Source organism: Bubalus kerabau, chromosome 16, assembly GCF_029407905.1.
Source record: "Bubalus kerabau isolate K-KA32 ecotype Philippines breed swamp buffalo chromosome 16, PCC_UOA_SB_1v2, whole genome shotgun sequence".
In the NCBI taxonomy this organism is placed as follows: domain Eukaryota; kingdom Metazoa; phylum Chordata; class Mammalia; order Artiodactyla; family Bovidae; genus Bubalus; species Bubalus kerabau.
The window spans coordinates 50,226,321-50,240,897 of NC_073639.1; the positions used below are offsets into that span (position 1 = coordinate 50,226,321).

Consider the following 14,577-nt stretch of genomic DNA (forward strand, 5'->3'; position numbering starts at 1 on the left):
TTAGCCAGGGGACCTGGGCCCTGTGTAGTGTTGCCTCTGCCTGCGTGTAAAGAGCTGCATCCCAGGGAGCCTGTGGAAACAAGAAGCCTCGCTCCCCAGTCTGTGCGTCAATAAATCCACCATGGAAGCCAGGCCAAGCGATGTCAAATAACAGGAAAATATGCGTCTCACCCTGTGACCGAGGAAGTTGGCATCTGAGCAGAAAACCATTCACCCATATGCATAAATGGAACATGTATATATAAATATGAAAATGCTTCATATTATGCATATTCTGTAGATGTGGGCAGAACACACACAAGAAAGGATGGTGGAATAATGCAAGAAACATGGAACTAAACAACCATATGTTTCCTGGGAATGTAAATATAAAACATGCACAAGTTACTGAAACATACACACAAAAATCTGCCCGCTGTGTTACTGCAGGCTCTAGGAAAGGAGATCAGGATAAGATCTAAAAGTCCAACAGGACATGTGCTTTTCTAAATAATGTTTTATTTTTTAAAAGAATAACGCTTTAATATATTGCTGCTATCATTTGCTAAAGTGTAAGTCTAGGAAAAAAATAACGTAGAATTCTAAGCTCAATGAGACCATCTTTCAAAAATAAAAGTGCACGTTCTCAGAAAAATAACAGGACTTGCTGCCAGCAGACTCGTACTACAAGAAGAGTTACAGGAACATACCAGACAGAAAGTGTGTTCTACACAAAGAGATAAACTAGCTGGAGATTGAAAACATGAAGGGAAATTATTATGCTTTTAATATTTATTTTTATTTATTTATTTGACTGCTCTGAGCTTCAGTTGCTGCATTCGGGCTCTAGTTCTCTGACCAGGGATTGAACCTGTAGCCCCTGCATTGGCAGCTCAGAGTCCTAGCCCCTAGATCACCAAGGAAGTACCCACAATTATCACTTTCTTAATTTTAATTGCCTTAGAGGACAACTAATTACCTAGAGTAACAATACTCCCAACATACTGTGCATTTATGACATCTGTAAAGATAAAACGTGTAATAAGAATACTACTAATTATGGGCAAGAATAGTTATGAAATGATTGTTGTATTGTCTCCAAGTACATGTGAGGTGGTATAATATAATTGGCAGGTATACACAGATGAATTAAAGATATATATTCTAAGCCCTCTAGGGCAACCTTACAAAAAAATTAAAAGGAAGTAGACACCAGGAGTCAATAGCAGAGGAAAAAATGGCATCAAAAATACACAGAAAAATCCAAATGGAGTAAGAAAGGGAGAATATAAGAAGCAAAAAAATAAAAGTAGATCATGAGCTGGTCGGGTGTGTGATCGAGCATGGACATCCTGGCCACCTCCCTCACTCTTCTCCCCACTCCCTCCGTCCCCTCCTCTGCCCCCTCCTCGCCTAGGGACCCTCCCATGCAGACAGTACCTGAAGTCCAGGAAGGCGCAATACAGGAAGATTCGGTTGCTCTCATTGGTGGCCTCAGTGTACTGCCTTTGAGTCTGAAATGAGAGAGGATGGACACACCTCATGATACAGCCAAGAAGACAAGTTGCCAACACTGATGGGAGAGCCAAACGCTCACGACCCCCAAGAGTCCAGGTTGTGGACACACAAAGCCCTTGACCTTCCACTGCAACCCTTGTGGACAGAGAAGGTGGGTCACCCAGCCCCATCTCTCACATGGCGCTCCTTTGCCCACAAATCAGGGCTCCTTTGCACTCAGGTCCTTTGCACTTGCTGGGTCCTTCTGCTAGAAAGGTCTTCCCCCAAGACAACCCTCCCTACCTTCAGGTCTCTCCTCAGGAGATCCACCTGCCCATTCAAATCAGTTTCAACCTACCCCTTCCTCTTACTGCATTTTTCATAGTACTGATCACGCAGCATGTTGCATATTTACTTACTTCCTTGTTTGCTAGCTTCCTCTCTAGAATCATAGTACTGATCACGCAGCATGTTGCATATTTACTTACTTCCTTGTTTGCTAGCTTCCTCTCTAGAACGTGCACACAGAGAACCTGTGGCATCTGGTTTCCTCATATCCCCTGTGCCTACCCTAGTGTCTGGCACACAGCACGTGCTTACTAAATACTTACTGAACCAATGAACAAGTGAACAGATCCATCAACAGCCCTGTTACTAGGATTCTCACTCCCCTAAGAGAGAAAGTCTTGTCCCCAGGTTACTCCTGGATGCCAACTCCGGGTATCTGCTATCAGCTGCTCTGCCCTCAGCAACACACAGAGGCTTCTCCAAGAATCTTGCCAGGGAGCTCAGGAAGCCAGCAGTTCCATAGGAAACCAGAATAAACGGTATCTAACCAATTCCCAGTCGATAAATCAAGAACCAGAGATGAAATAGCCAACATCTGTTGGATCATAGAAAAAACAAGAGAATCCCAGAAGAACATCTACTTCTGCTTCATTGACTACACTAAAGGCTTTGACTGTGTGGATCACAACAAACTGTGGAAAATTCCTCAAGAGATGGGAATACCAGACCACCTTACCTGCCTCCTGAGAAACCTGTCTGTAGGTCAAGAAGCAACAGTCAGAACCAGACATGAAACAACAGACTGGTTCAAAATTTTGAAAAGAGTACATCATGGCTGTATACTGTCACGCTGTTTATTTAACTTCTATGCAGAGTACATCATGCGAAATATTGGGCTGGATGAAGCACAAGCTGGAATCAAGATGGCTGGGAGAAATATCAGTAACTTCAGATATGCAGATGACACCACTCTTATGGCAGAAAGTGAAGAGGAACTAAAGAGCCTCTTGCTGAAAGTGAAAGAGGAGAGTGAAAAAGCTGATTTAAAACTCAACATTCAAAAAACGAAGATCATGACATCTGGTCCCATCACTTCACGGCAAATAGATGGGGAAACAATGCAAACAGTGAGAGGCTTAATTTTCTTGGGCTCCAAAATCACTGCAGATGGTGACTGCAGCAATGAAATTAAAAGACACTTGCTTCTTGGAAGAAAAGCTATGACAAACCTAGACAGCACATTAAAAAGCTGAGACATTACTTTGCTAACAAAGGTCCATATAATCAAAACTATGGTTTTTCCAGTAGTCATATATGGATGTGACAGTTGGACCATAAAGAAGACTGAGCATCGAAGAACTGATATTTTTTAACCGTGATGTTGGAGAAGACTCTTTAGAACCCCTTGGACTGCAAGGAGATCCAACCAGTCAATTCTAAAGGAAATCAGTCCTGAATATTCACTGGAAGGACTGATACTGAAGCTCTAAAGCTTTGGCCACCTGATGCAAAGAGCTGACCCATTAGAAAAGACCCTGATACTGGGAAAGATTGACAGCAAGAGGAGAAGGGGACAAAGAGGACAAGATGGTTGGATGGAATCACTGACTCAATAGACATGAGTTTGAGCAACCTCCAAGAGATGGTAAAGGACAGGGAAGCCTGGAATGCTGCAGTCCATGAGGTTGCAAAGAGTTGGACACGACTGACTGAATAACAACAACAAAGTGAATATAACAAAAAAGAGACAGACTCACAGATATAGAGAACAAGTTTAGTGGTTACCAGTGGGTAGAGGAAAGGGAGGAGGGGGCGATTGGCTTAAAACCAAACATTCAAAAACCTAAGATCACAGCATCCGGTCCCATCACTTCATGGCAAATAGAAGGGTAAAAAGTGGAAGCAGTGACAGATTTTATTTTCTAGGGCTCCAAAATCAGTGCGGAAAATGATGATGACTGCGGCCATGAAATTAAAAGATGTTACTCCTTGGAAGGAAAGCTATGACAAACCTAGCTGCTGCTGCTGCTGCTAAGTCGCTTCAGTTGTGTCCGACTCTGTGCGATCCCAGAAACAGCAGCCCACCAGGCTCCCCTGTCCCTGGGATTCTCCAGGCAAGAACACTGGAGTGGGTTGCCATTTCCTTCTCCAATGCATGAAAGTGAAAAGTCAAAGTGAAGTCGCTCAGTCGTGTCCGACTCTAGCGACCCCATGGACTGCAGCCTACCAGTCTTCTCTGTCCATGGGATTTTCCAGGCAAAAGTACTGGAGTGGGGTGCCATTGCCTTCTCCTGACAAACCTAGACAATGTATTAAAAAGCAAAGACATCACTTTGCCAACAAAGGTTCATATAGTGAAAGTCATAGTTCTTCCAGTAGTCATGTACAGATGTGGGGGTTGGACTATAAAGATGGCTGAGCACCAAAGAATAAATGCCTTCAAATTGTGGTGCTGAAGAAGACTCTTGAGAGTCCCTTGGACAGCAAGGAGATCAAACCAGGCAGTCTTAAAGGAAATCAACTCTGAATATTCATTGGAAGGACTGATGCTGAAGCTGAGGCTCCAATACTTTGGCCTCCTGTGGCGAAGAGCCAACTCATTGGAAAAGAGCCTGATGCTGGGAAAGATTGAAGGCAAAAGGAGAAGAGGGCAGCAGAGGATGAAATGGTTAGACAGGATCACTTACTCAATGGACATGAATTTGAGCAAACTCTGGGAGATAGTGAAGGACAGGGAAGCCTGGCGTGCTGCAGTCCATGAGGTTGCAAAGAGTTGGACATGACTTAGTGACTGAACAACTTAACATGAATAAAATAAGCTACAAGGAGAAAAAATTTTTTAAAAAACAAAAAAATAAAATAATAAATAAAAATAAAATAAGCTACAAGGATGGGCTTTCCAGGGGGCACTAGTGGTAAAGAACCTGCCTGCTAATGCAGGACACACAAGAGATGCAGGTTTGATCCCTGGGTTAGGAAGACCCCTGGAGTAGAAAATGGCAACCCGCTCCAGTATTCTTGCCTGGGAAATTCCATGGACAAGGAAGCCGGGTGGGCTACAGTCCATGAGGTCACAAAGAGTCAGACATGACTGAGCGACTAACACATAAACACAATCCACAAGGATAAACTGTACAACCCAGGGAATATAGCCAATCTTTTATAATAACTGCAAATGGAGTATAACCTTTAAAAAAAAAGTGTGGTCCCCACAGAAGCCTCAGCATCCCAGGGCCCCACCACAGAACCCGAAACTCTGGGGGTGGGAACAGCCTCTGGGTTTTCACAAATCCTTCAGGTTCTCACACGAACTTGAGAACCACTAAAAGCTAGCAAGAGGCTCCCTCTTCTGTCCCCTCCTCCTGTCTCAGTCTGCTGTGGCCTTTGTGTTCAGACACAGACAGCCCTGTGGCTGCAGCCATTCGGAACCACAGAAGGTCATTAGCGGGAAACAGCAACATGTGAAACCCATAAGGTCAAAACTACAATAAGAACTTGGTGGAGAGCCCCACCCAGTACCAGCAAGGCTTCCTTGGCCCTGAGTAACACCAGACCTCTTCAGAACACCACTGTGTACCCTTCCCCGCTTCCCTCTCCCCACTGGCAAGCACTAGTTTGTTCTCGATATCTGTGAGTCTGCTTCTCTTTTGTTATAATCAGTAGTTTGTTGTATTCTTTTAGGTTCCACCTACAAGTGATATAAGGAGATCTAACCAGTCCATTCTGAAGGAGATCAGCCTTGGGATTTCTTTGGAAGGAATGATGCTAAAGCTGAAACTCCAGTACTTTGGCCACCTCATGCGAAGAGTTGACTCATTAGAAAAGACTCTGATGCTGGGAGGGATTGGGGGCAGGAGGAGAAGGGGACGACAGAGGATGAGATGGCTGGATGGCATCCCTGACTGGATGGACATGAGTCTGAGTGAACTCCGGGAGTTGGTGATGGACAGGGAGGCCTGGCATGCTGCGATTCATGGGGTCGCAAAGAGTCGGACACGACTGAGCGACTGAACTGAACTGACAAGTGATATCACACAGTATCTGTCTTCCTCTGTCTGACTTATTTCACTTGGCATCATGCCCTCCATCCATGTTGCTGCATATGGCAAAATTTCATTCTTTTTTTATGGCTGAGTAAGTATTCCAAAGATCTTCACGCCCCAGATAATCACAATGGTGTGATCACTCATCTACAGCTAGACATCCTGGAATGTGAAGTCAAGTGGGCCTTGGGAAGTACAAAGCTAGGAGAGGTGATGGAATTCCAGTTGAGCTATTTCAAATCCTAAAAGATGATGCTGTGAAAGTGCTGCACTCAATACGTCAGAAAATTTGGAAAACTCAGCAGTGGCCACAGGACTGGAAAAGGTCAGTTTTCATTCCAATCCCTAAGAAAGGCAATGCCAAAGAATGCTCAGACTACCACACAACTGTGCTCATTTCACACACTAGTAAAGTAATGCTCAAAATTCTCAAAGCCAGGCTTCAGCAATACGTGAACTGTGAACTTCCAGATGTTCAAGCTGGTTTTAGAGAAGTCAGAGGAACCAGAGATCAAATTGTCAACATTTGCTGGATCATCAAAAAACCAAGAGAGTTCCAGAAAAGCATCTATTTCTGCTTTATTGACTATGCCAAAGACTTTGACTGTGTGGATCACAATAAACTGTGGAAAAGTCTGAAAGAGAGGGGAATACCAGACCATCTGAGCTGCCTCTTGAGAAACCTGTATGCAGGTCAGGAAGCAACAGTTAGAACTGAACATGGAACAACAGACTGGTTCCAAATAGGAAAAGGAGCACATCAAGGCTATATATTGTCACCCTGCTTATTTAACTTATATGCAGAGTACATCATGAGAAACGCTGGGCTAGATAAAGCACAAGCTGGAATCAAGATTGCCAGGAGAAATATCAATAACCTCAGATATGCAGATGACACCACCCTTATGGCAGAAAGTGAAGAAGAACTAAAGAGCCTCTTGATGAAAGTGAAAGAGGAGAGTGAAAAAGTTGGCTTAAAGCTCAACATTCAGAAAACGAAGATCATGGCATCCGGTCCCATCACTTCATGGGAAATAGATGGGGAAACAGTGGAAACAGTAGCTGACTTTATTTGGGGGGCTCCAAAATCACTGCAGATGGTGACTGCAGCCATGAAATTAAAAGACGCTTACTCCTTGAAAGGAAAGTTATGACCCACCTAGACAGCATATGAAAAAGCAGAGACACTACTTTGTCAACAAAGGTCCACCTAGTCAAGGCTATAGTTTTTCCAGTAGTCATGTATGGATGTGAGAGTTGAACTATAAAGAAAGCTGAGTGCAGAAGAATTGATGCTTTTGAACTGTGATGTTGGAGAAGACTCTTGAGAGTCCCTTGCACTGCAAGGAGATCCAACCAGTCCATCCTAAATGAAATCAGTCCTGGGTGTTCACTGAAAGGACTGATGTTGAAGCTGAAACTCCAATATTTTGGCCACCTGATGCAAAGAGCTGACTCATTTGAAAAGACCCTGATGTTGGGAAAGATTGAAGGCAGGAGAAGGGGACGACAGAGGATGAGATGGTTAGATGGCATCACCAACTCAATGGACATCAGTTTGGGTAAACTCCGGGAGTTGGTGATGGACAGGGAAGCCTGGCGTGCTGCAGTTCATGGGGTCACAAAGAGTTGGAAATGACTGAGCGACTGAATTGAACTGAAGTATTCCATTGTGTATATATGCGACATCTCCTTTATCCATTGGTTAATGGACACTTCCATACCCTGGAGATTGTAAATGCTGCTGTGAACACTGGGGTACGTGTATCTTTTCAAATTAGTGCTCTGGGGTTTTTTTTTAGACATCACCCAGGAATGGAATTGCTGGGTCATATATATGGCAGTTCTTATTTTCAGTTTTTTACGGAATCTCTATACTATTTTCTGATTCAATGAACATGAACTTGGGCGAACTCTGGGAGATGGTGAGAGACAGGAAGGCCTGGTGTGCTGCAGTCCATGGGGTCGCAAAGAGCCAGACATGACTTAGCAACCGAACAACAACATATCCTTTTCCCCAGTGGCTGCATCAGTTTCCATTCTCACCAACAGCGTTTTCCCTTTTCCCCACATCCTCATTTGCTCTTTGTGTTATTTTTTGATGATGGCCATTTTCCGATAGGTGTGATGTGATAACTCCTCAAGGTTTGGATCTACATTTCTCTGGTGACTTGAGATGTTAGGCATCTTTTCACATGCCTGTTGACCATCTGCATTTCCTCTTTGGAAAAACATCTCTTCAGTTCTTCTGCCTATTTTTAAATCAGTTTTTTTTAATGTCAAATTGTGTGAGCTGTTTGTATACATTGGATATTAACCCCTTATCAGCCATATCATTTGCAAATACCTTTTCTCCTTCAGCAGGCTGTCTTTCCATTTTGTCATGGCTTCCTTTGCCTTGCAAAAGCTTTTAAGTTTAATTAGGTCCCATTTGTTTACTATGCGCCATTTTTAAACAAGGAATGCATTTGTGTGATGCTTGTGTAATGGAATAAACATTAGGGCAGCCAGGACTAGAAGGAGCAAGCCAGCAACGTTGTCCGAGGCCCTGAGGGCTTCCCCAGGAAGAGGAGCCATCCCTTCTTTCATCACCAGCCCTGCTCTGAGCACGAGGAAGTATTTCCACGGGGGAGCAGCACAGAGACTGGAGCCCTGACCCTCTGACTCTGGACCTAAATCACTCTTCAATGGGAATTTAAAAATCAGGCACAACCCAGAAGCCAAGCGCCTGTGTGGTCGGCAGGGTGGAGAGCAGACGGCGCTCCCCGGGATCTGGGGCCAGGATCACACCCGAAACAGGAAACCCCGTCTGGGTTCCTCCCGGCTGGGCTCCTGCGATGGGAAAAGCAGATCCCCTCCTTCTGTTTGGAATCTGCAGCCAAAATGGAACAAAGGCTCTCAGCATGCCTCCAGGAAAGACTAGACAGTTCCCAGGAGCACAGGAGGAAGGAAGGGCGTGTGAACGCACTGGGCGTGGTGCTGCCTGAGAAAGGAGGGCGGGTCCGCCAGGTCATGGCCCACTTTCCCACAGAGATGTGGGAGATGCTGTCTGGCTATCGTGAAAACCATCCCCATCAGTCATGCCAGGACCCAGGAAACGGGGGTCCCCATTGGGAAGGGGGAGAAGCAGCAGCCACCTTGACCTCCCTGGGCCCTGAGGCTGAGGACCCTGCAGAGCCCTGTGCTCCACAGGGAAAGTCTGATTCTTCACCAGACATCTCTTCCTAAGCACCAAACTCCCATGGGGAAAAGGCTACACGGGGAACGTCTCCTATGGGATCTGAGACTCCCACAAACAACCATAAGGGTTTCCCATTTGGGGAGAAGCAAGTGGGATTAATCAGGTGTTCACTGTCTGCTGCAGGTTCGGCAAGAGGTCTCTATCTGAAAGACACACCTTAGAAGAGAGAAAATCTACCTCACAGCAGCCTGTGAATGTTCCTCATTTAGAAACTTGCTTGCTTTTCATTCAAGGACAATTGTCCCTGGGTATTCATGGGGGACTTGTTCTAGGACCCCCGAGGACACCCAAATCCATGGATGCGCAAGTGCCTTATACAAAACGGTGTGGGTTTTGCATATAACCTAGACACATCCTCCCATATACTTTTTTTTAAATCTTAGATTGGCTTTATTGAAAATCATTGAAAATTCTAACCATAGAATAATCAGTATAGAGTCTATTCACTGAGCGCCTATTATGGATTGAACATGGTAGATGAGTACTTACAACTTTTAATTCACAATACCGCTCTGAAGTAGGAATCATTACTCCCACTTTATGTATTAGAAAAGATCATTTGCTTAAAATCTCAGGAGAGCATCTAAAAATGTCGTGATTCAGCCAGGGCTTCATGCTATTGATACGTGTCTGTAAGACACGTTATCCCACCAGCACCCTCATGAAATTCTTAATAATTAAGAGATAAACCATAAAACAAACAATAAAATTCAAAAGCTACATCATATCCATTTCACTTTCTATATCATTTTGGGCTTTTGCTTTGTGCCATCGGGCATCTATTTCTATGGGGGTTGTTTTGTTTTTTTGTTTGTGGTCAGATACAGACATGCTGCAGTCCATGGGGTTGCAAAGGGTCAGACACGACTGAGAGACTAAACAACCACAGAGGCCCTTTAAATGAGATGAGAGCATCACTTGCCACACTGCCCTCTAACTAGGAGGCAGGATCTGCTCATTCCTATCCCAGTTGCTGTGGAACTGAGGAGAGCCTCACAAGCAAGGTCAATGCCTTCCTTTATTATCTAGGCAGAGAGGACAGTGTATTTGGAGGGGGAGGGGGGGCAAGTAGAGTTGCTTTACAATGGTGTGTTAGTTTCTGCTGAACAACAACGTGAGTTGGCTATATGTATACACATATCCCCTCCCCTCATGGACCTCCCTCCCAGTGCCCATCCCATCCCTCTAGGTCATCGCAGAGCCCCAAGCTGAGCTCCCTGTTCTGTGCGGCAGCTTCCCACGAGCTGTCTGGTTCACACACTGTGGTATATAAATGTCAATGCAACTCTCTCAGTTTGTCCCACCCTCTCCTTCCCTGCTGTGTCCACACGTCAGTTCTCTATGTCTGCGTCTCTATTTCTGCCCTGTAAATAGGTTCATCTGCACCATTTTTCTAGATTCCACATGTATGCGTTAATATAGAAGATTTGTTTTTCTCTTTCTGATTTATGACAGACTCCAGGTTCATTCATCTCTCAACAAATGACCCAATTTTGTTTCTTTTATGACTGAGTAATGTTCCACTGTATATATGTACCACATCTTCTTTATTCATTCATCTGCTGATAGACATGTACATTCTTTCCATGTCTTGGCTATTGTGAATAGGGCTGCAATGAACACCGGGATGCAAGTGTCTTTTTGAATTATGGGTTCTCTCAGGTTTATGCCCAGTAGTGGGATTGCTGAGTCACATGGTAGTTCTATTTGTATTTTCTTAAGGAACCTCTGTAGTGTTCGCCATAGTGGCTGTATCAACTTATATTCCCATTAACTGAACAAGAGGGTTCCCTTTTCTTCATACCCTTTCCAGCATTTATTATTTGTAGATACTTCTGATGATGGCCATTCTGACTAGTGTGAGGTGACACCTCATTGTTTTGATCTGCATTTCTCTAATAATTAGTGAGAAATGGAGTGTTTCCCACCATATCAATAAACAAGGATGTTACAGCTATCAGCAATTCCGGCCCTCCAAATGTGAGTTTCTGAGCCCAGAGGGGGCCCAGGAAGAATGAGGCCTGTGATTTGGCAGCAAGCTGCAGCCACTCCCTACTGTGAGCACCGAGGAGCCTGGGGATACGAAAAAAACGAGGATGCTGGCCCCAGAGAGCTGAGATGCATACGAAAGGAATGATTTCAGTAAGCCCAGACTCTTACATCTTCCCATACATAGAAAAGTGCTAAAGTCCTTAACTTGAGATATCTGGTTTTCCTCAATATTTTGTTGTTCAACCTACCTGCCCCTTGTTGCCAACATCTATATAACCTGACTCCTTCCCACCACCTCCTCAGAACAGTTCTCTCAGGGTCACTTGAGATGCTGTCTCCCAGGCTTGAAGTCCTAAAAATTCCCACCAAACAAAACATAACTCTCAACTTTTAGGTTGTGACTATTTTTTCCAGTCGACATTAGTGATGCTGAGCATCTAATCAAAAAATACATAGAAACAAATGACCACAAAGACACAACAACCCAAAACCTATGGGGTGCAGCAAAAGCAGTTTTAAGAGGGAAGTTTATAGCGATTCAATCCTACCTCAAGAAATAAGAAAAATCTCAACTGAACAACCTAAATTTATACCTAAAGCAACTAGAGAAAGAAGAACAAACCAAACCCAAAGTTAGTAGAAGGAAAGAAATCATAAAAGTCAGCACAAAAATGAAAGAGAAATGAAGAAAACATTGGCAAAAATTAATGAAACTAGGACTTCCCTGGTGGCCTAGTGGTAAAGAATCCACCTTCCATTGCTGGGGACATAAGTCTGGGCCCCAGTCAGAGCCCCAGTCAGAGAGCTAAGATCCCACATGCCTCAGGGCCAAAAAAACAAAAACATAAAACAGAAGCAATATTGTAACAAATTCAATAAAGACTGTAAAAATGGTCTATATGAAAAAAAATCTTTAAAAAAATCAATGAAACTAAAAGCTGATTCTTTGAGAAGATAAACAAAATTGATAAACCTTTAGCCAGACCCATCAAGAAAAAAGAGAGTTCAAATCAATAAAGTTAGAGATGAAAACGGAGAAATTGCGACTGAAACCACAGAAATACAAAGGATCATAAAAGACTACTATAAGCATGCATAGGCCAATAAAATGGACAACCTGGAAGAAATGGACAAATTCTTAGAAAGGTACAGATTTCCAAGACTGAACCAAGAAGAAATAGGAAATACAAACAGACAAATCACAAGTAATAAATTTGAAACTGTAATTAAAAATCTTCCAACAAAGTCCAGAACCAGTTGACTTCACAGGCAAATTCCATCAAACATTTAAAGAGCTAACACCCACCCTTCTCAAACTCTTCCAAAAACTGCAGAGAAAAGAACACTCTCAAGTTCATTCTATGAGGTCAACATCATCCCGATACCAAAACCAGACAAAGATATCACAAAAAAAGAAAATTACTGATCAATATCACTGATAAACATAGACACAAAAGTCCTCAACCAAACACTGGCAAACAGAATCCCACATTAAACAGAACACATTTAAAAGGATCATACACTATGATCTAGTGGGATTTATCCCCTGGATGCATGGATTCTTCAAAATAAGCAACTCCCATATACTTTAAATCATCTGTAGATTATGTATAATCCTAATACAATGTAAATGCTATGCAAATAGTTGTCAGTGCAAAGCAAACTGATATTCTTTCTTGGAACTTTCTGAAATTTGTTTCCAATATTTTCCAGCGGAGGTTGGTTGTTTCTATGGATGTGGAACTGGCAGATATGGAGGGCCAACTGTATATAGTTAAACTTACGCATTAGTTGAAAGGACACTTGTCTTTCACTGTGCCAAGAAACACACATGGAGCACTATGTCCCTTAATTTGACACTTAGTAAAGCAAAGGCGGACCAGAAAGAAGGCTGAGCACCAAAGAATTTATGCTTTCAAACTGTGGTGCTAGAGAAGACTCTTGAGAGTCCCTCAGACAGCAAGGAGATCAAACCAGTCAATCCTAAAGGAAATCAACCCTGAATACTCATTGTAAGGACTGATGCTGAAGCTGAAGCTCCAAGACCTTGGCCACCTGATGCAAAGAGCTGACTCATTGGAAAAGACCCTGATGCTGGAAAAGATTGAAGGCAGGAGGAGAAGGAGATGACAGAGGATGAAATGGTTAGATGATGTCACCAATTCAATGGATGTGAGCTTAAGCAAATTCAGATAGACGGTGAAGGACAGGGAAGCCTGGCATGCTGCAGTCCAGGGGGTCTCAAAGAGTTGGACATGACTGAGAGACTGAACAATAGAAGCAATGGCAGGGGTCTTAGCGCACCCCCGCCTCCCACCCAGAGCTGCAGACATGTGTGCAAGACTGTTAGTCAGCAGGAGGTCTGGAGCAGCCCCCTCTGCTGGTCACCCGCCTCTCTGACCAGGCTCATCTCATGAGCCAAGGGCCAGGCCTCTGCATGGCTGAAATGTATCCCCACTTTATGGAAACAAGAATGGCAGAGGTATTGTTGAGTGGGGGATGACAGGGGACACCCTTCATCCAGCCTCAGCCTTCTGGAATTTTCAGGTGTTTCTTTTGCTCACAGAATCACAGGCAGCACAGCACAGCAGAAGCAGCCCCTCCTGAAGATGGTAAGATAGGTTCCAGCACTGGCAGGATGGGGGCAAGGCAGGGCCCCAAGAAAGAGACCCCTGAGATTCACCTCTGGACGGGGAGACCAAGGCAGCCTGGTGAGTTGAGTTGCACAAATGCTGAGGGTGAAAGTTCAGGCGGGCTGAGAAACTGAGACCTTTGACCCCATTAGAGCAGATCAAGGAGGCTCTCTGGCTCCACACCAGCCCCCCAATTCCAGCACCATTTGCACTGGGCTTTGCCCTTTCTGGCTCCCAGGAGGAGTGGGCCATGCCTGGGGCACTGAGAACCCACAAGCGCTGCACTCAGACCCTCCTAAGATCCCTCAGTGTGTGATCAGCTCATCAGAGGCCCTTATCCACGGCCCCCAGGCTCTCTCCATTCAAATGCTGCCTGAATCCCCATCTCCATCAACCCTACAAGGCCCACCAGCCAACAGAAGCTCCTTTGGGCTTAAGTTTGTCTGTCCTGTCTGTGGACAGACACGTCCTGACTACACGATGCACGGATGGCCCCAGAGGCGCTAACACACACTTGTTCTCATCCTCAGAGGACAGCTGGGCCTCAGTCCCAGATGGACCCCAGCCTCCCGACCTGCCTCTTCCCTCCACGTGCAGCTGAGCAAAGCCGGAGACACCGAGAAGGGCCTGGGCGGGACACATCAGCACACCCACGACCATCAGGAGCGGGTCAGAGATGCCCACCAAGGACCCCATCCAGAGGCCTGGGGACGGCAGAGTCCCACACCTGCAGGAAACTTGAGTTTTTCTGCCTTCACTGTCCCTGTGGAGTTCTGGGCAGGGGCAGGTCTGGTGACAGAAGGGAATTAAATTCTAAATGTGATCCTCTGTGATCTCCAGACCCAAGTCCTCTCTCCTCTGTTAAATCTCACGGGTCCAGTGTGAGGCCCCCAGCCTCTTGATT

At 44.7% G+C, this 14,577-nt stretch overlaps 1 protein-coding gene across 2 annotated transcripts in view; it reads right to left on the minus strand.

Moving 5' to 3' along the window:
* Window positions 1-14,577, minus strand: part of ADGRD1 (adhesion G protein-coupled receptor D1) — a 177,804-nt gene that overhangs the window by 57,960 nt on the left and 105,267 nt on the right. For both annotated transcript variants that reach the window (XM_055550008.1, XM_055550007.1), the window contains one exon: window positions 1,420-1,493. In XM_055550008.1, the coding sequence (XP_055405983.1) occupies window positions 1,420-1,493 (74 nt within the window). The remainder of the gene's footprint in view (window positions 1-1,419; window positions 1,494-14,577) is intronic.